The following is a 22,935-nucleotide window of genomic DNA, read 5'->3' on the forward strand; positions in this document are numbered from 1 at the left end:
TCATTCTGGGTTTATTCAAAGCAAATCAGAACAACGTGCATCTTTCTGAAATCATTTAATACAGAAAATAACCTGCTTGGGATTTTTTCCATCATCTGCAGGAAAATCAGATTCTAACTAAATCTATCAGAATATTTCTAGATCTGCCCAAAGAGGTTTACAGCAGTTCTCCTCAGATCTAGATCCAGCAGAACCTGCTGGTTCCGTTCAGTTAGAAAGAAAGACATAGTTCTGTAGTCCCGGTGGGTCTCTCCGTCCTGGGCCCACGGGTCACTCCACCACCAGCTCGAACTCCTCCGCCTCCTGGAACTCTGCGTTCATCTGAGCCACCAGAACCTCCACCTGCTGGGAGTCGATCGGCTGGACTCTCCTCCTCCTGCTCCTCTTCTCCTTCACCACCGCCACCCCGGGAATGTTGGGGTCCGGTTCGGGGCAGCATTCATCGGCCTCCAGCATAGACACCAGTGACCCAGAAACCTCCAGAGCGCCCCTGGAATGCTCCACCCGGCTCCGGACCACCTCCGGGGTGTGGAGCCTCTCGAAGCCGAACAGATCCTCCCTGTTCCCGGGGCTGTGGAGCGAGGAGTCGCTGATCCTGCTGTAGGAGCGGCGGACCTTCTGCGTCCAGACCGAGTCCTGGAGATCCGGAGGCTGGGAGGAGGCCGGAGGAGAGGAGGCCAGGATGGGTGAGGGGGCGGCGGCCTGCTGCTGCCTCCTCTTCCCGGTAGAGGAGGAACCGCGGATGGGTGAAGGTGCGGCGGCCTGCCGCTGGTTCCTCTTCCCGGCTGAGGAGGTCAGACGGTCCGGTCCAGACTTCGGGGTGGTGACCGTGGTCTCCCGGTGGTTCTTCGGGGTGTTTTCCTTGTTGCTGTCGGACAGAGCGGTGGTTTTCCTGGGAGCGATCTTCCTCACAGTGATGGAGCGCTTCTCTCCAGGCGCCATCTTGGCGCTTCTTTCCCTCGGAGCTCCTGCGGAACCAAACCGAGGAGAAGTTCTCCGCCGGGAGGCTTGGAGGTGGTTGGCCTCCGCCATGGCGGTGCGGGGCGTCCCTTCGCTCATCCCGGTAAAATCCCGCTTCTTTTCTCGGTAATCTGCTCAGATCTGCGGCCGCCGAAACAAACACAGCAGCCTGGTTTTAAAATTACCCGCCTTTAGACGCGGAGACCTGCTGATGACGCAATCATTAGGCGACGGTGAAGCTCCCCACTTTTGCTGTGTAATCCGAAGAGCAGGAGCTCCAACGCGGTTTCAGCCTCCTTGTTTTTTCCTAATAATCCACATTTTGCTTGCCGGACATCATGGAATATTTAATCGGGATTCAGGGGCCGGACTACGTGCTGGTCGCCGCTGATAATGTGGCCGCTAGCAGCATTATTCAGATGAAACACGGTATGCTTACCCGTTAGCTTAGCTTAGCATTTCCTTCGCCGGTGCTTTTCAGGCCTCCTCTACTTTTTAACTTGTGCTTTATAACAGCTTGACCTGGTTTTAAGTTTTTATCTATGTAAATATAACATCTAAATGTGCTTTAGAGGTGATAAACTATAGTAAACCGCTGTGAAATTGTGAAGTAAATGAGCTAATCGCGCTGCTACTATCAGGTTTGTTATTGTTGTAGTTTTATTCAACAGCATTTCTGTTTCCTTTTATGCTGGAATCAGATTTAAGTGAACATCTTGTTCTGTTAGCCTGGATGTTTCCTGCTCAATCTAACGCCATCAGAAGCAGCTCAGAGCTGCCTGGCTTCGCACTGAAACTGAAAGTCATGACTGGATCTGATCTGGCAGAGAATTAATCCCTGATGAATCATCAGCTGATCAGAGGGACGCTACACCGGATCCTCTGATCGAACCGGACAATAATAAACACATCAAGCATCAGTGGGAGGTCAGGTCTAAGGATGAGATCTAAACTTAGACTCAGCTTTATTAATCCCTTCATTTACTCATTCAGGGAGATTCTGGTTCCAGTTGCTTCTATAGAGAACAAAGAGTTAAAGCAAGATGCCATTAAAACAAAAATACAACAGTCAATAGAAAAAGAGTGAATATAGTACAAAATAGAATAAAAGCTATAATGTCCTGGAATATGTTTCCCTTAGTGGAGAGCTAAGGGCAGATTACACAGCAGGATTATTGGACTGCAGAGATGGACTGACCTTAGAAATAAGTAAAGAAAATGACTCATAAATACTAATTTCAGTGAAATTTCTCCAGTTGAATCCAAGAAGGCACCAAAGTTAACTGATGTGGTTTAGTTGTGGGTTACAAACATAATTTAGTTTAGCTTATTGTGTCTCAATGAATCAAATAAATCCTGATAAAACTTAAAGCATTCCCAGTTATGGGCCCGGGAAGCGGCCATCGCCTGCAGAGGAAGTTCAGCCACTAGGTGGGGGTGTGTTGGAGCTGCAGGCCGTTTAAAACATGTAGAGGCACCATGGCAGCCAGCAGGTCCTCTGAGGTCCTCACTGCCTGGCCTGAAAGAAAAAACATTGCTAAAGAACGTAGCAACAGGTGGGGGAGGGGGTGTTTTGGGACTGCGCTTCACACAATCCAGAGAGCTGTTTTTACATTCAGCCCTGCTAATAAAAGAGAAGCAAACATTAAGTTTTAAAGAGAGGAAAATATGACTTTTATTCAATAATTATCCACATAAATCTGTCTTTTTTTATAATCTCTATTTCAAATCTAAGGTTTTAAAATGAAAGGAAAAAACTTGCAAAAAGAGAGAAAAAATTCTGATGCAGAAAATTCTGTTAAAAAACAAACTTTTTCCTACTTTAAAAGCTATAAATATATATATAATTCTGTTATAGTTAGATTCAATTCATTTTGGAAAATTAACGCAATAAATCAACGGAGAAAAGTTGACCAACATCTGTTGGTAGATCTGTTCTTCCAAAGGTTAGACTTTGTGGTTTTTTAAGAGCCACAGACTGCAGATCCAGACAACTGAATGATCTCAGAGTTCCGGGTTCGAAGCAGAGCCGCATTTATAAGGCAGCAGTGGAAGAATCCTGCTTTCAACCATAGGAATGGTGCAAATAAAAACTAGATTGGTTTGTAAAGTTGACCCATGGGTTCCATACGGACTCCTCTGACCTGGTCCGGTCGGGTCCGGCTTTCGGTCGATTAAACTGGCGGCTCTGCTTTCTTTCAGACTATGACAAGATGTTCAAGCTGAGTGAGAAGATCCTGCTGCTGTGTGTGGGGGAGGCAGGAGACACGGTGCAGTTTGCTGAGTACATCCAGAAGAACGTTCAGCTCTACAAGATGAGGAACGGTGGGTCCATCGTCGCCCGACCGGCTCATCCTGACGCCTCCTGCTTCTTCACGCTTTTCCCTGCTCTGATTTCCAGGTTATGAACTGAGTCCCTCAGCAGCTGCCAACTTCACACGGAAGAACCTGGCAGACTACCTCCGGAGCAGGGTAACTATTCTGACTCGCTGCAGAGAACAGAAAGCTCAAAAAATGACAGCATGTTGCCATGGTGACCTGGGTGAGCTGCTGGCTGGGGGGTGGGGTCGTTCCAGAGACGTAGGCCGATGCCAACCTGGTCCACTCTGGGTTTCCCAGTACTCCCAGAACCGAGCTCTGCTGGATGAGGGAGGAAGGACCAGCTGATGGTAGAGATGCAGAAACCTCTCACTTCTATTCGTTTCCAGGAACTGAAGCTGGTTTATAGATCTGCTACATGTAGAGTGGGATATCTCAGGTCTGGTTTCTTGGAACTTGAGGATTCTGTTTCATAGAAAATAAAAACTAGATTTTTCCATCAGAACATTAAGAAGGAAATTCTAAACAGAAATGTTTGGATGAGTTTCTATCCAGTCTGAAGTTCTGCTTCCTGCGTCGGATCGCTGTGCAGCCAGAGGCCCATCAGAACCTTTACGCTTTATTAGCCAAAGATACGCAGGAACCAAATATTTCAGCACGAGTTAGCCGGCGTACGTACGAAAAAATCTGGCATACACTGGATGAGTTATGGGTACGCTGAAACATGTCGACATACGGCGAGTACGTCCTTGATGTACGCCATCCGTGGGCCATCAGTTCCAGGTCAGTTATCTGATGGTCGACATCCGTTCAGTGTCGGTTCCTCATCAGTCATGGCGTCTAGCTGATCCTAAACCTCTGACTAACTTATCCAGAACTTCTCTCCAACATATCAGTGTATCTGACGTGTTCCAGACGAGCGCTGAACGTGTTTCTACCTTCCAGCTGCTGTATAATGGCGTATTGGCAGCGTTTTGGTATAAAGGGGGTTCACAGGAGGAAACCGTCAGTTCTCCTCCAGACTTCATCCCCATCATAGGGTGAGCCAGAAGGTGAGTGATCCTCCCTACGTTCACGCCCACCACCAACACACTTCCTAGCAGACATGATCAAAAACATCCCAAATATTTGGTTCCTCGTTTATCTTTGGCAAATAAAGAGTAAATGTTTTTATATTCACTGTTTTCCACCATGGGAGAAATAAACAGTAAACATCTTGGTGGTGATTTCATTTGTTCCTCTGAAATATTTGCTTCCACACGTTTGTTGTCTGTAACCTGACCAGGATGTTAGTGAATAGATGTGGGGATAAACCGGCCCGATATAAAGATTGTGGTTTAATTTCTTTCCCATCGGGTGACAAAACCTTCCAGTGTGAGAGTTAGGGAGAGAAATATGTCTCTAGAAATGAGAAACAAAATTGTTGTATGTTTGCTGGGAGAATGAGGTTCTTCAGTTCTACCTCTGCTGTGTGATTATTTTAGAGCAAACATCAATGACTGAATAAGCAAATAATCCATCAATAATCCATTAATAATCCAGCAATGGGTGGTGAATCAGAAGGTGATCAATCAGCAGAGCCTCCATGCTGGTAGCTGATATTAGTCTGATTATTAGTGAACCAGGAAGGACATTTTCTCTGTGAAAACATGAAGCTGTAAATAGAAAAAAAACCCCTCAATACTCTGCTTTATTCTGTTTTTATTTCTGAGTTATTTTTACCATAAACTGTAAATTTAAAGCGAGAACCTCGACATGAAGGTCTGCCGTCGTTTAGCCGTCAGATCCACCGAAGGTCTGATCCTCCTTCTGGATGCAGAGAGACGCAGAGGAGCAGATCTTCTCAGAACCAGGAGACGACTGAGATCACTGACTGAAAACGTCCCACTGGACGCTGCTCCGGGCCCCCAGGGACCTCCATGTTTTAGATCCGTCTCTGTTCCAGCCCCCTGGTTCTAATCAGGCTCCTCCTCTGCAGTCAGAGCTGCGGAAGTCTGTTGATAATCTGTTCTGGTGTGATGCAACAAGGAGACGCCGAAAACATGGAGGACGGTTCCCCGAGGATCAGAGCGGGGGTCCCAGAGGATCAGAGCGGGGGTCCACTGCTTTAGGACCCCCGCTCTGATCAAATAAAAATAAAATGATTACTTTGTGAAACCAAGCAGCGTTTAGTTTCTCTTCAGTCCAGATTAGAAGCTTTCATGGATCAGTTGGAGCTGTTCTGTTTAACCTGCTGAACTTTTTCCTTCCACTCAACTTTCTATGATCATCAGCAGCTTCTCCAGGTGAAGCTCCAGTCAGCTGATGTTCTAGTTTTCTGGTCTCTGAAGGCCGCAAACATCAAAATGATAAGAAATAATCCACCCTGTGTGAGAGGGATGCCTTTCTGGAAACCAGAGATGATGATGATGATGATGAGCTAAGCTAACCGTAGCCCTGAAGGGACAGATGGAGAGATTCTGGTTCTGTTGGAGGCTTTAGAAACGTAACAGAAGCTCATTAGAACCGTAGAGCCGGAACATTCCCGGCCTTCCCGCTCAGATGCTCCGCTCCATGAGGAAGCAGCTTCCTGCAGGTGTAGCGATGGTCTGGTCTGCAGGCGGGTGGAGCCAAGCAGAGCTTTGTTTGTCAGCAGCAGATTGTTTCTGCAGCTAAATATGGGCTGCAAATGATTTGCTAATTATTTCATTTTACACAAAGTCCCAACTGTTGGTAGAAAGTGAGCTGAACAAAAAAAGTGTGAAAGGCGGGGGGGTGATGAACCCAGAAGTCTGAGGTTTCTGTTCCCGCCCGCCGGGGCTGTCGGGTTGAACTCTGTCGCTCCGAGTCGTTTCTGTTGCACTAATTTGTTAAGAAAAGTGCAGCCGGTGCCTGTCACAACAGCACAGGCTGAAAATAATTACAAAAAACAATTAGAGGCAGAGGAGGGAATGTGGGACACATGGAGGGGGGGGCGGGGGTGGGGGGTCCCAGGGGAGGGCAGGCAGGTTGAGCAGGAGTCGGCGCTCAGCGGCAGACTGGGAAGGACCTGTAGGATCCCTTCCTGATTGATATTCATCCTCCTCTGCCTCACGCTGAAGAGCTGAGGCCAACAGGAGAACTTCCTGCTCCGCTTCCCGCCCCTTCCTGCAGCCATTACACCCCCACCCACCCCCAGGCGGCGGCTAATTAACGACCCGTTAAACAACAGCGGAACCGGTCAGTCCGAGCTTCCAGAACCGAGTGCTGCTGCGTTCTGATCCATCCGGAACAGAAACACAATAAAAGAATTCATTAAAGGAAGTCTGAGTAACCATAGCAACAGACCCCCCCCCGGGTCACCAAAACCGACCTGATCAGACCAGGTTCTGCAGAAGTTCATTCCTCTGAAGGGACCGGGACCATGGAGACTTGGAGCAGCATTACTCCTCCCCCTCCGTGCCCCTGAGCAGCCCCCCCCCCCCCCCAAACAACAACAACATCTCCTCTGAGGAGGCGAGCGGCGCAGCAGGAGCCACCTGAGGCCTCAGGAGGAGCCCACAGCTGCTGCTCTGGTTCTGAGCCTCTAACCGGACCCAAGCAGGAAGCGTTTTTCTGACCCTGCGGTTCCACTCGGTACCGCCGGTCCGATGTTTACAGCAGAACAGATGAAGGTTCTGGTACTGATCCACTTTATGTAGGTTCATTTACCAGAACCATCGATGAGAACCGCCCAGAACCTGCTGATCAAACAGAAACGGGTCAGAACCCATGATCTGGATCAGGTTCTCCTGTGGGGGGGGGGGGAACCAACAGCAGAACCACAGGCAGTTGGACGGGCTTCAGCTGGTTCTGATGGGTTTGGACCACCAGCTGATAGAAACCATGGAAACGGGGGGGAGGAGGAGGGTGATGAGAGGGTTTAATGAGGAGGAGGGAGGAGGAGCTACAGGGAGCCGCCTGCCAGCAGATGTCCCCCCCCCCTCAGGTTCTGAGTCGATAACGAGCCGTCTAGAACCAGAGGGGGACCGGCGCTGGTCCGACCAGAACTCTGATCCGGTCCCAATCCACTGGGGGGCGAGGAGCCCGGTTCTGATGGTTGGATTCTATTACGTTTATATCTATGCTCCAATCCCCATCAGGTCAATTTCTAGATCCAGATCAACCAATCAGGTTAAAGGTTCCAAGTTTTCCATCTAAGCATGCAGCGGCGACAGTGGAGAGGAAAACCTCCAGCAGAACCAGTGTGAGGAACTGGACCTGCTGGTTCTGCAGAACCCTAATCCTGGTCTTCTTCCCTCCGCAGACTCCGTACCACGTCAACCTACTGCTGGCGGGCTTCGACGAGTCCGACGGGCCGGGCCTGTTCTACATGGACTACCTGGCGTCGCTGGCCAAGGCGCCGTTCGCCGCCCACGGATACGGCGCCTTCCTCACGCTGTCCATCCTGGACCGCTACTACAAACCAGGTGGGAGGAGGTTCTGTTGGACTCTAGGCAGAACTTTTAGAAACAGAACCAACATGATTCTGGTAACAAGTCAGAACTTTGGTGACCCGTTACTGAACAGCATGTTCTGGTTTATCTGGACCCGACCAGAACCAGAATCTCTGGTCTCCAGCTGAGCCTCCAGGAACCCAGAGAACCGGGTCAGAACCTAAGAAAATCAGGACTTATTAAACCAGAACCATCCTCCAACCGTGTGGCGCTTTAGAGTTCTGAAGGTCCGGTTCTGGCACAACTGGACTCTTTGAAGCTCAGAGATGTTAGAACCTCAACAGAACCCAGTAGAACCAGTACCACTCAGCTTACAGGGCGGTTCTGACCCCTGGTTCTGTTCTGTTCTAGATCTGACCCGGGAAGAGGCCGTGGACCTGCTGAAGAAGTGCATCGAGGAGGTAAGCCCTCCCGTCCGTGTTCTGGTGCCGGTTCTGGTTCCGTCTGACCCGGCAGAAGGTTCTGTAACCTCCGTCTTCTTCTCGTCCTGCAGCTGAACAGACGCTTCATCCTGAACCTGCCGTCCTTCAACGTCCGTCTGATCGACAAGGACGGGATCCACGACATGGAGAAGATCGCCCTCGGAACCAAGTGACCCGGCTCCTCCCCTCCAGAACCTCCCGCTCCAGTTTTTGTACCGACAACCTTTGTTCTGTTGCTGTTCTAATAAACCTTCCCAGGAAAGATGGCTCCTCTCTGTTTCTGGTTCTGATCGGGTTCTGGAGCCCATCAGAAATATGGACCTAGAACTGGATCCTGGTTCTGAATCCAGAATGAGGTCCAGTAGAAACTGGTGCTGCTGGAAAGTGATGGTGAACAGAACCGGGCCTGTTTGGGTTTAGTCCTCTTTCATCAGACGGGTTGAACAGAACCTTCAGGTCCAGTTTCTCCAGAACCAAGCAAAGGGGAAAGTGGGCGTGTCTCTGCACCCTGATTGGTCAGAAACCTGAAAGGAGATGGACAGGTGACCCATGATTGGCCGATCCAAAAGGTTCTGGATATATCAGCGGGTCAGAACCAAACATCCATCTGAAAGAGGGGAAAACCCGGAACTATAACTGGGTCAGGGGGAGTCCGACCCGCTGTGGCCCGGTTTAACTCTAAAGGCTGGTTCTGGAGGTCCGAACGGGTTAAACCAGGATCCTATAGAACCTTGGTTCTGCTTCCCTTCCAGAACTCTTGGCACGTTTATTTTGGTTCTGATCCGCGTGAAGCTGCGCCTCGGTTCTGATTAATAAACATTAAACACTGTGGAATCTGACGGGAAGAGCAGCAGATGTTTGCCTGCAGGCGCCGCGCGGCCCGCTGGGTGTCAGAAACGGGTGGGGGTGGGGCGGCAGGTGGAGGTGTGTGTGTTTGTTCCCAGGGAGGCGGCTTTGAAACAGTCTCTGCTTACAGGAGGTGTCGAGGAGCAGATGGCTGCAGGAGGAGGGAGGCGTTCAGGTGACGTCGGGCGCCTCTGCGGGGCCCTGAAGGTGAACAGCTCCGCAGCCGACGTGACACCCAAGTCTTTGGGGGCCCCGCTGCCGGGGCCCCACGTCTGTCACACTGGAGCTATGGTGCCGAGAAAAAGACAAAGAGCCGGAAAGATGCGATAAACGATCCGATGTGCTGAGCTGGTCCACAGTGGGACTCTGGTTCTGGTTCTGGTTCTGGAGAAGAACCGGTCCGGTCTGAGGGGCCGGACTGGATCTCCTCTGGATCAGGAGTCGGTTAATAGAAGATCTCTGAGATGCAGGCGTTCCTGTCATTTAGTGCCGCCATCATCTCAGAGGAGAACCTGGATCCTCCTGACCGTTCAGAACCCAACTGGACCCAATCAGAACCTTTAATCATCGGAGAGCAAAGGAGCATAAATGTTTATTTAAAGGAAAAGTCAGATAATCAGTGGATCGATATTTAGACCTAAAACTAACACGTTTGCAGTCATTTAATGAGTTTAACTTTTATCAGGAAAATAATTTTCGTGGCGATCACTGAGTCTGGGAGCGGCCATTTTAGCCCAAATATAGTAGCCCCTCTCTCCTGCCATCTTCCAGCAGTGACGTCACGGTGCGGTAAGCCTAGCGCCATTCTCCCCGCTTTCCAAGCTAAATCAATGGGAACTACTAGACACATCTGCAATCATTTCCAGAGGACTTCACCATGCGATGAGGTTCTGTAGGCCGCCTTAGATGGAGGAGACCCAGAGCTCCTCCAGGAGGAGCAGGAAGGAGGTCCTTCCTGGACCGGATGGGTTCATGGACCGATGGAGAATCTCAGTAGACGACTGAGAACCTTCGGTGTTAAACTACTTACAGGTTTAGCAATAAACACGTCTGAAGATTTAAACTGAGTCTTAGTTCTTTAATATATTACATTTATGCTGTAATACAGTAATAATAACAGTAATAACAATAAACATACACCCAAAGTACAAAATGATTCAGTTATCTGAAGTTACCATCACCTGAAAACCACATAAAAAAGCTCCTCTGAGAGGACTTCATTTCCCATGAGCCCCTGCTGCAGAGGAGGTCTCATTGCTGACCCAGACCCTCAGGGTTCTGGTGGTCCACAGAAACAGGAATAAATTAAATCCTCGTCACTCGGAGGTCAGAGGTCCATGTGTCATTGTGAGGTGTTCATCCTAAGCCCCGCCGCTCGGTGGGAGGAGCCTCAGTCTGACCCTCTCTTCATTTGCGGTGCTTCATCTCCTTCTCATGGTGGCTCTTCCCTCCTGTCTCCTTGTCCAGCAGCTTGATGGCCTCCATCAGGTAGCTCTGGAAGGCGGACAGCGCCGCGCAGATGGCCGGGGTTCCGAAGCCGTGGGTCAGCAGGCTGAAGTGGGTCAGGCTTCCTTGGATGGCGGGCTCCAGGCAGGGGGTGGGCCGGCTGCCGCCAAGCGGGGAGCGGTCCTGAGACATCAGGTCCATAAACTCCTTACAGATTTCCCTGGAGGATGAGAGGGGAGGAGTTAGGAAGATGATTCCATAACGTTCAGCAGTGATCAAACAGTCTGACCTCTGATGATGAGGTCATCTCAGCTACTGTTGGGGAAGGCGAGCTGCTATAGGCTGAGCCACCAGCCAATCAGAACTCTGGATGAGGAGTGTTTGTGGCTCCTACCTAACCCCCCCTGACCTGAGGGGAGGTCAAAGGTCGTCACTTGTATTTGAACAGTGATAACCTATAATTGATAACCTGAAGAACCAGGAAGTAAAGGTTCTGGAGGATGACGGGACCCGGATCTTCTGCTCCTCCTGAGATGTTGGAGGTCAGGAACCTTCCAGAACATTCAGGTCCTGCAGGAGTTTTAAATATCCAGATGATCCAGATCTTCCTCTGAGGTTCTGCAGCTCTGACTGTTTCTCCAGGCCCATCAGGTTCTGACAGGTCTGGAGATGTTCTCCTTCCTACCAGGTCATGTGACCTCTACTATTGTGGCCAATCAGAGTGGCTGATGAAGGCGGGACTCACTTGGTGGCCAGCAGCATGCTGCGTCTGGTGGGCAGCTGGTCCGGGTCGCTCTGCCTGCACAGGAACTCAGCCGTGGCTCTGGCTGGAAACTCTGTCTCACACACGTAACCAAAGTCCCGCGCCAGGTGGACCGCCTCACCTGGAGGAGGAGGAGGAGGAGGGGGAAAGGGAAAGGGAGGAGGAAAGGGAGGAGTTGAAGGGTTAGAACCCCCGCACTGGAGCAGCAGAAGTAATTTCATATTCGGTGTTGTTGAATTCAGGAGCAGCGTCCTTCATGGGAGCCGTTCTATGAAGGAGATCCGACTGGTTCTACAGAATTTACATCTAGATGCTGATCATTACACCTCTGATTGTTAAACATCTAACTTTATTATAAAGAGCTTAAAAGCAGCCGATGGCTGAACAGAGGAAAAGGAAAAGAGAAAAAAGGATTTGGAGAAAAAAAGTTTTAAATCAGGAGGAATCCCTCCATGATCACATTTAGTGAAACTAAAATCATCCGTATGTCCGTCTGTCCGTCCATCTTCTTGGGCGGGGGCGGGGAGGCAGCAGTCTAAGCAGAGATGCTCAGACTTCCCAAGCTACACACACCTGGTCCTTCCACCAGGCCTCCTCCCAATGGGAGGAACGCCTCCTGAGGGAGGTGAGCAGGAGCAGATGCCCCATCCTCCTCAGCCGGCTCCTTTCCACGTAGAGGAGCAACGACTCTACTCTGAGCTCCTCCTGGTAGCTGAGCTCCTCTCCCCATCTGGAATCGTGCTCCCAGCCACCCTGAGAAGGAAACTCATTTCGGCCGCTTGTATTCGCCATCTTGTCCTTCGGCTCGTTACCCAGGTCTAATGACCGTAGGGGGTGGGAACGTAGATCAATCGGTAAATCCAGAGCTTTGCCCCCAAGACTCAGCTCCCTCTGCACCATGACTGTCCGATACAGTAGCGCATCACCGCGGTCGATCTCACGCTCCATCCGTCCCTCACTCATGAACAAAACCCCGAGATATTTGAACTCCACTTGAGACGAGGACTCTCCTCCGACCTGAAGAGAGGAGAACCTTCCTCTGGCGGAGAACCACGGCCTCCACCTGATCCTCATACCGGCTGCAAACCGCCCCACTGCACGCCGAAGGTCCAGGTTTGATGAGGCCAACAGGACAACATCATCTGCAAACATCAGAGATGATATCCTGAGGTTTCCAAACCGTCACCCTCCGGTCCCTGGCTGCACCTAGAAATTCTGTCCATAGATGTAATAAACAGACCCGTTGACAAAGGGCAGCCCTGGAGGAGAACAACATGCACCAGGAACAGGTCTGACTTACTGCCGGCAATGTGAACCAAGCTCCTGCTGCGGTCATACAGAGAGCAGACAGCCTTAACAGAGGGCCCCGGACCCCGTACTCCCAGGGGACCACGAGGGACGAGTTTGAACGCCTTCACCAGATCCACAATACACATGTGGACTGGGTGGGCGAACGCCCATGAACGGTTGAGCACCCGATTAAGGGTGTAGAGCTGGTCCACCGCATTGTTCCCCCTGTATGCGAGGGTCGACTGTTGACCGGATCCTCCTCTCCACCTTAGCGGGGGGGCTGAGGAGTGGGATCCCTCTGTAATTGGTGCGCACCCTCCAGTCCCCCTTTTTAAAGAGACGGACCACCACCCAGGTCTGCCAATCCAGGGGGACTGTCCCCGATCGCCACACAATGCTGCAGAGAAGCATCAGCCTAGACAGTCCCAAACGTTCCGGGGCCTTCAGACCAGAACCGGACTCTGTTTGGATCATCTACAAACGGGTCAGCAGAGAATCCGGTTCTGGTCCACACGGTATGCTAACCATCGGCCCACAAACAAAGTTCCCCCTTTGGTGGCTCTGAAGAACCAGAACCAGATGTCCACCTGATTCCCACCTTAATGAAGCCATTTAATCATTTAATAAAAAACTTTCAGCCCTGATCTGATGAGGCCTTTGGGCTGTTTTCTCATTCAGGGGTTCCTACAGATTAGATTGGAACCTCCTTCACCACAGAGGTTCTACCAGAGTTTCTACCAGAGGTTCTACCAGAGGTTCTACCGGGTTTTAAACCCACATCTTCCAGGTTAAAGTCAGACACAATTTTAGTTTTTATCGGGGTTTTTTTGTTTTGTTTTTTTAGCAAAAAAAAGTAAAATTTACAATTTTGTCTCAGTTAGCATAAAAAGTTTTACAACCAGAGAGGGTTCGGGTCAGAACCAGAGAGGGTTCGGGTCAGAACCAGACAGCAGCAGCAGTTTGTATTCAGTCCTTATAAACTCCTGGTTTCTCCTGCAGGGAAAATGACTTCATGGTGGAAAAGTCTCCATTTTCCATTTTCATCCAAAATGCAGATTTTTCTGGAAACAGGATTATAGATCCTCCATTTAAAGATGCTGAGTCGTGGACTGGACCATTTTAGGACAGAATGATCTTCTGAAGGTGGATCTCTCAGCCTGCAGAACCTGCTGAGGTTTCTCTGAACTAGAACCAGACCTGAGTCTGTGTGGACCTACCCTCCACCAGTGATGTCAGCAGAGTCACGTTGGCGGCTTTGCGTCGCCCGGCAGGAAGGTTCAGCCCAATCTTCTCCAGACGTTCCCTCAGACAGCGACCGCCGTTCTTTGACTTCGCCCTGAGGAACACAAAGACAGACACACTGAGAACCTCAATCTGCGATCAATAGAACCTCAATCTGCGATCAATAGAACCTCAATCTGCGATCAATAGAACCTCAATCTGCGATCAATAGAACCTCAATCTGCGATCAATAGAACCTCAATCTGCGATCAATAGAACCTCAGTCTGCGATCAATAGAACCTCAATCTGCGATCAATAGAACCTCAGTCTGCGATCAATAGAACCTCAGTCTGCGATCAATAGAACCTCAGTCTGCGATCAATAGAACCTCAATCTGAGATCAATAGAACCTCAATCTGTGATCAATAGAACCTCAATCTGCGATCAATAGAACCTCAGTCTGCGATCAATAGAACCTCAGTCTGAGATCAATAGAACCTCAGTCTTAGATCAATAGAACCTCAGTCTGCGATCAATAGAACCTCAGTCTGAGATCAATAGAACCTCAATCTGCGATCAATAGAACCTCAGTCTGCGATCAATAGAACCTCAGTCTGCGATCAATAGAACCTCAGTCTGAGATCAATAGAACCTCAGTCTGAGATCAATAGAACCTCAGTCTTAGATCAATAGAACCTCAGTCTGCGATCAATAGAACCTCAGTCTGAGATCAATAGAACCTCAGTCTGAGATCAATAGAACCTCAGTCTGAGATCAATAGAACCTCAGTCTGCGATCAATAGAACCTCAGTCTGAGATCAATAGAACCTCAGTCTGCGATCAATAGAACCTCAGTCTGAGATCAATAGAACCTCAGTCTGCGATCAATAGAACCTCAGTCTGAGATCAATAGAACCTCAGTCTGCGATCAATAGAACCTCAGTCTGAGATCAATAGAACCTCAGTCTGCGATCAATAGAACCTCAGTCTGAGATCAATACAACCTCAATCTGCGATCAATAGAACCTCAATCTGAGATCAATAGAACCTCAGTCTGAGATCAATAGAACCTCAATCTGCGATCAATAGAACCTCAGTCTGCGATCAATAGAACCTCAATCTGCGATCAATAGAACCTCAGTCTGCGATCAATAGAACCTCAATCTGAGATCAATAGAACCTCAGTCTGCGATCAATAGAACCTCAATCTGCGATCAATAGAACCTCAATCTGAGATCAATAGAACCTCAGTCTGCGATCAATAGAACCTCAATCTGCGATCAATAGAACCTCAATCTGCGATCAATAGAACCTCAATCTGAGATCAATAGAACCTCAGTCTGTGATCAATAGAACCTCAATCTGCGATCAATAGAACCTCAGTCTGCGATCAATAGAACCTGAGTCTGCGATCAATAGAACCTCAATCTGGGATCAATAGAACCTTAGTCTGCGATCAATAGAACCTCAGTCTGAGATCAATAGAACCTCAGTCTGCGATCAATAGAACCTCAGTCTTAGATCAATAGAACCTCAGTCTGCGATCAATAGAACCTCAGTCTGAGATCAATAGAACCTCAGTCTGAGATCAATAGAACCTCAGTCTGCGATCAATAGAACCTCAATCTGGGATCAATAGAACCTCAGTCTGCGATCAATATAACCTCAGTCTGCGATCAATAGAACCTCAGTCTTAGATCAATAGAACCTCAGTCTGCGATCAATAGAACCTCAGTCTGAGACCAATACAACCTCAATCTGGGATCAATAGAACCTCAGTCTGAGATCAATACAACCTCAGTCTGAGATCAATAGAACCTCAATCTGCGATCAATAGAACCTCAGTCTGCGATCAATAGAACCTCAGTCTGTGATCAATAGAACCTCAATCTGGGATCAATAGAACCTCAGTCTGTGATCAATAGAACCTCAATCTGCGATCAATAGAACCTCAGTCTGCGATCAATAGAACCTCAATCTGAGATCAATAGAACCTCAATCTGAGATCAATAGAACCTCAATCTGCGATCAATAGAACCTCAATCTGAGATCAATAGAACCTCAATCTGAGATCAATAGAACCTCAGTCTGCGATCAATAGAACCTCAGTCTGCGATCAATAGAACCTCAGTCTGCGATCAATAGAACCTCAGTCTGCGATCAATAGAACCTCAATCTGAGATCAATAGAACCTCAATCTGAGATCAATAGAACCTCAGTCTGCGATCAATAGAACCTCAATCTGCGATCAATAGAACCTCAATCTGAGATCAATAGAACCTCAATCTGCGATCAATAGAACCTCAATCTGAGATCAATAGAACCTCAATCTGAGATCAATAGAACCTCAGTCTGCGATCAATAGAACCTCAGTCTGTTCCTTTGGTTTCAGAACGTTCTTCTTCCTGTTAGTCCAACACACCTGGTTGCAGGTCGGCTTTCACCACCTGCTCCTTGGTGACGTCAGTATCAGTCGGTACCAGTGGTACCGACTGATACTGACTGGTACCAGCTGAGCCCGTTGTCTCCCTGCTCAGGCCCGTAATGGACCAGAACCGCTGCTCCTCAGAACAGCTGCATCTAGAAGCTTCAGGTCGGTCAACCAGGTTCTGCTCAAATTATGGAGCTCCATTTGGGCCATGAAGTTTGGTCAAAAGCTTTTTTAATTGCAATAAAAATTTTCACCGCTTTTGCATTTCAAGTTTTTTATAGTTTCTTTTTTTAATGCTTGGAACAAACTTGGTCTCAATGCAAGGTTCCTAGAACCTGGGACTCAGCCACTCCAGGACCTGGAAGCATCCAAACAGTTTTAAAGACTCTGAGCAGGACTTCCACGTTGTTCTATTTATTTTCCTCTTTAACTCCGCCCACTCTTCTTTGATCCTCTATTTTATTTTAATCAGGATGCTGGTGAAGATTCTTAGTCGTCCCAAAAACGTTAAAAAGGTTAAATTCAGTAAAGGTTTTATTCAAGCTGCTTATAGTTTGTTTATAGCTGCTTTTGTGCAGAACTTTTTCTTTTTTTCAATCTCTTTTAAAACTAAAATAAAAGCAGATATATGTTTTAAATTTTGAGCAGATTTCTGTGGAATCTGATGGTTTCTGCTGCGCCGTAGAGCAGAGAGCTTTTTAGCGCGTCTCATCTCTAATTAGGTCCTCTGGACGCGCTGGGGTCTTGAACCGGAGTCATAAAGTGGCTCTGCTGTCCTGAGGCTCTGCTTCATTAAACCTCTTCTTCTTCTCTTGTGATTCAGTCCCATGACCCAGATCTGCGCTCGGTCGGAGCCTGCAGACACGTTCACCAGATCCTCATGGAGGAGTCATGTGATGTGAAACTCTAATTAAAACGAAGCTCAAACTGAAGATTTATGACAGATAATAAACAGATGGAGCTTCTTAAAGCACCACAGACGGTTCTGAAGAACATCTTGATCCAGAAAACGGGCCGCAGGTTCCTCTGGACCAGAACCTCTCGGCGGTTCTGAATTCAGCTCCCGCCTCCTCAGGCTGATGGCTTCGGTTCATGGAAGCTGGTTTCACTTCAGTTAGTCAAAACTCTAACTTCCTGTTTCTAGCAACATAAGCCCCGCCCTCTGCTCACCTGCGTAGGACTCCGCCCAGCAACGATGCGTTGAGGCACTCGGGTGGAGACAGGCGGCGCTGCACCTCCCCCACAGTCACCTTGTACTTGGAGGTGGAGCTGAGCAGAGACAGGCGGCCCGGCACCGAGCAGAACACCTCCGCCGGGTTGGACACGGCTCCCACGCTCACGCCCTCCTTCCCTATGGAGAGCGCCGACAGGGCGGTTCCGTTCAGCTTGGAGGGGATGGGAACTGAGGGAGGGAGAGGTAGAAGTAGAGTGAGTAGATGTTACTGCTGCTGGGGAATCTATGCAGAGCCGTGTTTTCTCTGGAGTCCGCCGCCATCTTTAGCACGCCTCCGTTTGTTCTGCTTTCAGCTCAACTTCTTCTAAACAACAATCTGAAATCAGCTGACGGCGGATTGGATCCCACCATGACCCAGGCCCACACCATCACCACTCCACCACCATACCTGAGGCCTAAAGCTGACGACCTGATGTCCTCCGTCCAGAGGACATTGTCCCAGATGTCTAGACCTGTCCTGCAGGCAAACCGGGTCATGGCTCTGACCTTTGACCTGGGGAGGCTGAGGAAGATCTCCTACTTGATCAAATCAGGTGGAGGCGGTGAGGCTGAACTTCCTGCCTGGAAGCAGTTTTGGGTTTTGAAGAGTTTCTATGAGGTTTGAACAGAAAATCCTTTTTCTGACGGAATCAGTTTAACGTCCTGAAGATCAGAACGTTTCAGATCTTCTTCCTCAGCTGATCTTTGGCTTCAGATTTACGGTTCTTTGGAATCGATCCGGTTCAGGTCTGATCCGACGCATTCAAGGTGGACCTTGATTCAGAACCCAAACCCGACGGGGACCACTCCACCATCTCCAGGCCAGAACCGGCCCCCCCCACCTCAGGCAGCAGCTTAGATTTTCTAATGGGGTCTCAGTGTCGCTGACGGTGATATTAGACACATCAGCCTCTGCAAATGTATCCTCAGCTCCTCTTTTATCACATTCCAGGCGCTTCTCTTCCTGCTCCACACACATCCCCCCCCCACACACACACACACACACTCCCTCATATGACCATGAACAGTTCATTAAGAATCTGTGCCTTTGGGCTGAAGTCTGCAGCTCAGTATTAGAGGACTTCTTGACTTCAAATGAAAAAGCAAAACAGAATTATTTATAGTGCGCGTGCATATGCGCGCGTGCACATGTGTGAGTGAAGAAAGAAGGAAGCCCCCCCCCAGCATGTTGAACACATTTATAAAGGCGAACACGCACACCAAGGACCATGCGCGCACACATGGCTGTCCTGTGCTCACCTCGTGCACGCGCGCGCACGCCTCCTCTTACCTTTTTTAATGACGGAGTGGTCCAGGATGCCCAGGGCGGATCCTTCCTCCATCCCCTGCATCACACACACCAACACACACACACACACACGGTCAGTATCATTTATCCGCGCGCTCGGTCCAACGCTGGACCGCGGGAAAAAATTCTAAACATCCTGAATTTTGGGGGTTTTTGGATCAAAAACAAAAAGTTAAATATAATAATAATAATAATAATAATAATAATAATTCGTATTTTATTTTTATTTTATAAAATAATTCTTTAAAATATGTTTTCTGGTTTTAATCTAAATAAAACTTCTTATCTGATTTAATTCGTGTTTTCTGAAGATAAAGGCTCTCTGAGGAGGAGTCGCTGACTTTAACCTCCATTAATCAAATAAAGCTGCTTGTCAACACGCGGCGCTGAACACAAAATCGCTCCGTGGATCAGCGTGGGCATCGATTCGTCTCGCCGTGTTTTCTTGTGCGGCTGCACCTGCTGCACGGAGGCCGACTGCGCCAAAAACAAAAAGCGCACAAACTCTTCTTCAGCTGCGGCGCGCGGTGCGCGGCGGGACGCGCGCAGCTGCTCCTCTTAAATAAAATCAGTTGTTTTATTTAACAAACATTGATTTCATCAAAAACGCTCAGCAACATTTTTAGAAAGGTTTCTGGAATCAGAAATTATAAAACAACAATTTAAAGACGATGTAGAACATTTTACATTTAAATGTTATTTATGTAAAATAATAAATACAAAATTTCAGAATATTAATCTAAACATCACTAAATTAAATTCCTTGTAAATATCGTTTTTTATTCTCATCCGGGGTTCTTTTTGATTTTAGATTATTTTGCTTTAAATCTCGGAAAGGCCTGATTTTTTTTCCAGAGGGCCCAAGTTTTTTTGTTTTAAATCAAATGATTAACTGTATTTCTAATTAAATATAATCTCGATTAAAACAATAAGCATTAAAAGCTCAGAATTAAAATATGAATATTAACAAATTGTTTAAATATTGGATGTTTATTTTCCTTTGGATCTTTTTTAAAAGGGAGGAGAAAATCGCCTCGGGCCTTTAGTGGAAAATCCAGATGTCTGTATATTTCATATTTTAGAAAAAATAAAGAGAATATAATCTAAAATACTAGTTCATAATTTTCAGTAAAATGATTCTTGAACCAATAAATGAATTTAATGATTTTAATGCAGAGATTCTCTGAAGGAGAAACGAAAAGAACAAATGTTGATTCACCTGCAGGTCTTCGAGGCCATGGTGTCCCAGGTGCATCCCCAGAGGTCCGTCCCCCAGAGCCGCGGCCCCCTCCCCGAGGCCGTGCAGGAGCCGCGGCACGGCGGGGTAATCCCTGCGGGGGTCGAGGCTCAGAGCCCGGTGAGACTGTGACAGCAGGCCGCCTTCCTCCGAGCGGGAGCGCTGGGAATGCCATGCAGCCTGCTGGTGCTGATGGATGGAGTTGATGGAGGGGTAAGGGTCCGACAGGTGGGAGTAGGCCGATTCCTGGCTCTGGGAGTACGGCAGGGAGGACTGCGGGTAGGGGGGAGGGAAGTACGGAGGCTGGAAATCGGAGGCCGGCGTGTGGCAGAGCGGGGGAGCCGAAGAGTAGGCGGCCTGGTTGAGGGAGGAGAGCTGGGAGAGGCGGCCGCTCGGAGAGGAGCCGCTGAGTCCGTCTGCGCGCTCCTGAAACAGAACCCAAACAGGGACCATCAGAACCAGGAGACCATCAGAACCAGGAGAACCTATAAGAACCAGGAGAGGATCAGAACCAGGAGAGGATCAGAACCAGGAGAGGATCAGAACCAGGAAAGGATCAGAACCAGGAGAGGATCAGAACCAGGAGAGGATCAGAACCAGGAGAGGATCAGAACCAGGAGAGGATCAGAACCAGGAGACCCTCAGAACCAGGAGAGGATCAGAACCAGGAAAGGATCAGAACCAGGAGAGGATCAGAACCAGGAAAGGATCAGAACCAGGAAAGGATCAGAACCAGGAGACCCTCAGAACCAGGAGAGGATCAAAGCTAAACTGGAGCAGGTTCCTGTTATCGTTGCGACTTTATAAATTTAATGCAGTAAATTAAAATTGTTGAACTTTTAAATGATGTTTAATATTAAGCATAAAAATAAAAACAGCGAGTTTAGAAAAGAATATCTGGATAATCATGTAACTGTTGGAGGTGACCCCCCATCTGGGTCAGTCTGATCGATGCTGCAGCGGCTCCATTATCTGTCAGCCGAACAAGGAAAGTCGGTCAGAGGCCGATGGCTGTCCACTGCGGGGGGGCTGTGGGTGGGGGTGGGGGGGCAGCTGAGTGGAAGCGCTGAGACTCGCGTGGACAGGGAGCAGACAGGTGCGGCCCCACAGCGAACTGGTTCCGTCTGTAGTTTCATGACATCAAACTAATAAAAGTCCCAGAAAGCAGAGAGCAAGCTGCAGCCCCCCCACTCCCACTCCCACTCACCATGGCTGAATATGAGTGGATCAACATCTGGACCGACTCGCTGGTTCCGGTGACGCACAGGTGTGTCCAGGTGTCCTCAGTGCTCCATCAAATGAAGATTGTCAGCTGCTGCTTGCCGTACACCTGTCCGTCCGTCCGAGCTGCAGAGCAAGGCTGCTGCCGCTGACGTACACGCGCATGACACTCGCGGACTCGTGCATCCTCTCCATGAGCGCGCTACTTATAGGAGGTGCGCGCTCCCGGTGGAGAGAGGGGAGGGGTCGGCAGGGTCCAAATGTCTTAAAGAGACACTTTCCTCTTTGCTTCTGTTCGGTTCATTGATTCGGAAACTATTTGGAGGATTTGACCCAAAAATAAAAGAAAGACTTTTTTTTTCCTAGTTTGGACCTGAAAGTATCGGAACCAGAACCAGCAAAGAATCTCTGGGAACCCAAACTAACGGAACTTCTCTCTGATTGGCCCAAACCGACCCCAGCAGACCCGGTCCGACGGCGGGGAGTTACCTGAGCGGCCTCGGCTTTGGTCCGGGACTTCCACAGCATCCTCCGGTCCGGTTCGGTTCGGTTCGGTCCAGGTGTCTGACTGCAGCTCAGGGGTTAAAGTGAGGATGAGGAGGAGACGCGCTGAAGGTGCAGAGAGGAGTGAGTTATGAGGAGAAGCGCTGCAGGAGTTAGAGAGGGTGAGAGGAGGAGGAGGAGGGGGGGAGGAGGGGGGGAGGAGGGGGAGGGAGGAGGAGGAGGAGGGGGGGAGGAGGGGGGAGGGGGGGGAGGAGGAGGGGGGGGGGGGGGGGGGGGGCTCACCGCGTCTGAAAGCTCAGAGAATAAAGCTGTTGATTGGATCATCAGGCTGGTCCAGTTATCCTGCCATCAGGAACTCTGGGATGGATCCTGGAAGTTCTGGTTCTGCAGCTTCTGACCCATCATCATCATCACCATCATCATCATCATCACCATCATCATCATACCGAGCCCTGGACCCTGGAGGAGCTGGACCGGGCATCTCCTGAACTAAAGCCTGAACACTGGTTCTGAGTAGAACCACAGGTTCTGCTCAGCAGAACCAGAAACAGAACCAGGAACATAACCAGGAGGAACAGAACCAGGATCAAAACCAGAAACAGAACCAGGACCAGAAACATAACCAGGAGGAACAGAACCAGGACCAGAACCAGGAACAGAACCAGGACCAGAACCGGGACCAGAACCAGGAACATAACCGGGAGGAAACCTGATGAGCAGAACCGGTTCTGTTCTAAATGAGTTCATTTAAAACAGAATTTCTGAGTTTTTGCTGGAATCCTGTTTGATTAAATTCATTTTTTGTAAAGTAACTTTTAAACTCAGTTTAATCTGATCCATTTATTTATTTATTGTTTATTTAAAAGGGGACAGTTTACATTAATCAACATTAAAACAATGTAAATATACCTGAGTTAGCTAAGGAGTGTTATTCTCATCGTATAAAAAAAGGCAACCTTAAAAATAAACACAAGGAAGAAGAATCCATAAATCACCACGATTATCATAGAGTGAATTTCTGTGGTTTTCTACATTGAAGTTTATCTGGAAGTTTCTAAATCCCAAACATTGAGGAGGATCTCTGCTTCCTGCTGCGAGGAGGAAGCTCCGCTCATCTGGACCCAGGTTCTGGTTCTGGTTCTGGTTCTGTGCACCAGGACTCACAGCCGACCAGGATCTGATGGCAGAGCAGAGCGGCGCCCCCTGCTGGCTGTGATTTAATGTTTAGTTTCCAACAATCTGTCAATAAATTAAAGATGAATGAAAATATTTCTAATTTAAATTAGAGATAATTAACT

General features: G+C 48.7%; 3 protein-coding genes across 6 annotated transcripts; 1 reads left to right on the plus strand and 2 right to left on the minus strand.

Annotated features, from left to right (window-relative positions):
- Positions 1-230: 230 nt before the first annotated feature.
- On the minus strand, positions 231-1,173 carry cdca5 (cell division cycle associated 5). Its single transcript, XM_038268637.1, has one exon. The coding sequence runs from the start codon at positions 1,057-1,059 to the stop codon at positions 271-273; it is 789 nt and encodes a 262-aa protein (XP_038124565.1). The 5' UTR covers positions 1,060-1,173; the 3' UTR covers positions 231-270.
- psmb2 (proteasome 20S subunit beta 2) lies at positions 1,173-8,417 on the plus strand. The gene is made up of 6 exons (XM_038268638.1): positions 1,173-1,389; positions 3,163-3,285; positions 3,362-3,432; positions 7,544-7,706; positions 8,085-8,134; positions 8,227-8,417. Exons 1-6 carry the CDS (start codon positions 1,299-1,301, stop codon positions 8,326-8,328), a joined length of 600 nt encoding a protein of 199 aa, XP_038124566.1. The 5' UTR covers positions 1,173-1,298; the 3' UTR covers positions 8,329-8,417.
- Positions 8,418-10,058: 1,641 nt separating this feature from the next.
- tfap2e (transcription factor AP-2 epsilon) lies at positions 10,059-21,775 on the minus strand. 4 transcript variants are annotated; one of them, XM_038268635.1, is made up of 7 exons: positions 21,623-21,775; positions 19,895-20,338; positions 18,658-18,712; positions 17,324-17,555; positions 13,718-13,836; positions 11,193-11,331; positions 10,059-10,667 (listed from the first exon to the last, which is right to left on the minus strand). In XM_038268635.1, the coding sequence occupies exons 1-7, from the start codon at positions 21,659-21,661 to the stop codon at positions 10,409-10,411; spliced, it is 1,287 nt and encodes a 428-aa protein (XP_038124563.1). In that variant the 5' UTR covers positions 21,662-21,775; the 3' UTR covers positions 10,059-10,408. The 4 variants fall into 4 exon arrangements, with proteins under 4 accessions (XP_038124563.1, XP_038124561.1, XP_038124562.1 ...); XM_038268633.1 differs by having other exon boundaries at positions 18,658-18,727; XM_038268634.1 differs by lacking the exon at positions 21,623-21,775 and adding an exon at positions 21,120-21,458 and having other exon boundaries at positions 18,658-18,727.
- Positions 21,776-22,935: the final 1,160 nt, after the last annotated feature.

Source organism: Cyprinodon tularosa, unplaced genomic scaffold (genome assembly GCF_016077235.1).
Source record: "Cyprinodon tularosa strain WSP-4 unplaced genomic scaffold, ASM1607723v1 ctg706, whole genome shotgun sequence".
Classification (NCBI taxonomy): domain Eukaryota; kingdom Metazoa; phylum Chordata; class Actinopteri; order Cyprinodontiformes; family Cyprinodontidae; genus Cyprinodon; species Cyprinodon tularosa.

Coding starts and splice junctions, on each gene's coding strand:
- cdca5 (XM_038268637.1), bottom strand. CDS start 1,059: ATGAGCGAAGGGACGCCCCGCACCGCCATGGCGGAGGCCAACCACCTC.
- psmb2 (XM_038268638.1), top strand. CDS start 1,299: ATGGAATATTTAATCGGGATTCAGGGGCCGGACTACGTGCTGGTCGCC. Junction 1,390..3,162: donor CATTATTCAGATGAAACACG/GTATGCTTACCC, acceptor GCTTTCTTTCAG/ACTATGACAAGATGTTCAAG. Junction 3,433..7,543: donor CAGACTACCTCCGGAGCAGG/GTAACTATTCTG, acceptor TTCCCTCCGCAG/ACTCCGTACCACGTCAACCT.
- tfap2e (XM_038268633.1), bottom strand. CDS start 21,661: ATGCTGTGGAAGTCCCGGACCAAAGCCGAGGCCGCTCAG. Junction 17,556..18,657: donor CCACTCCGTCATTAAAAAAG/GTAAGAGGAGGC, acceptor TCCCTCCCTCAG/TTCCCATCCCCTCCAAGCTG. Junction 11,332..13,717: donor GCTGACATCACTGGTGGAGG/GTAGGTCCACAC, acceptor CTCCTCCTCCAG/GTGAGGCGGTCCACCTGGCG.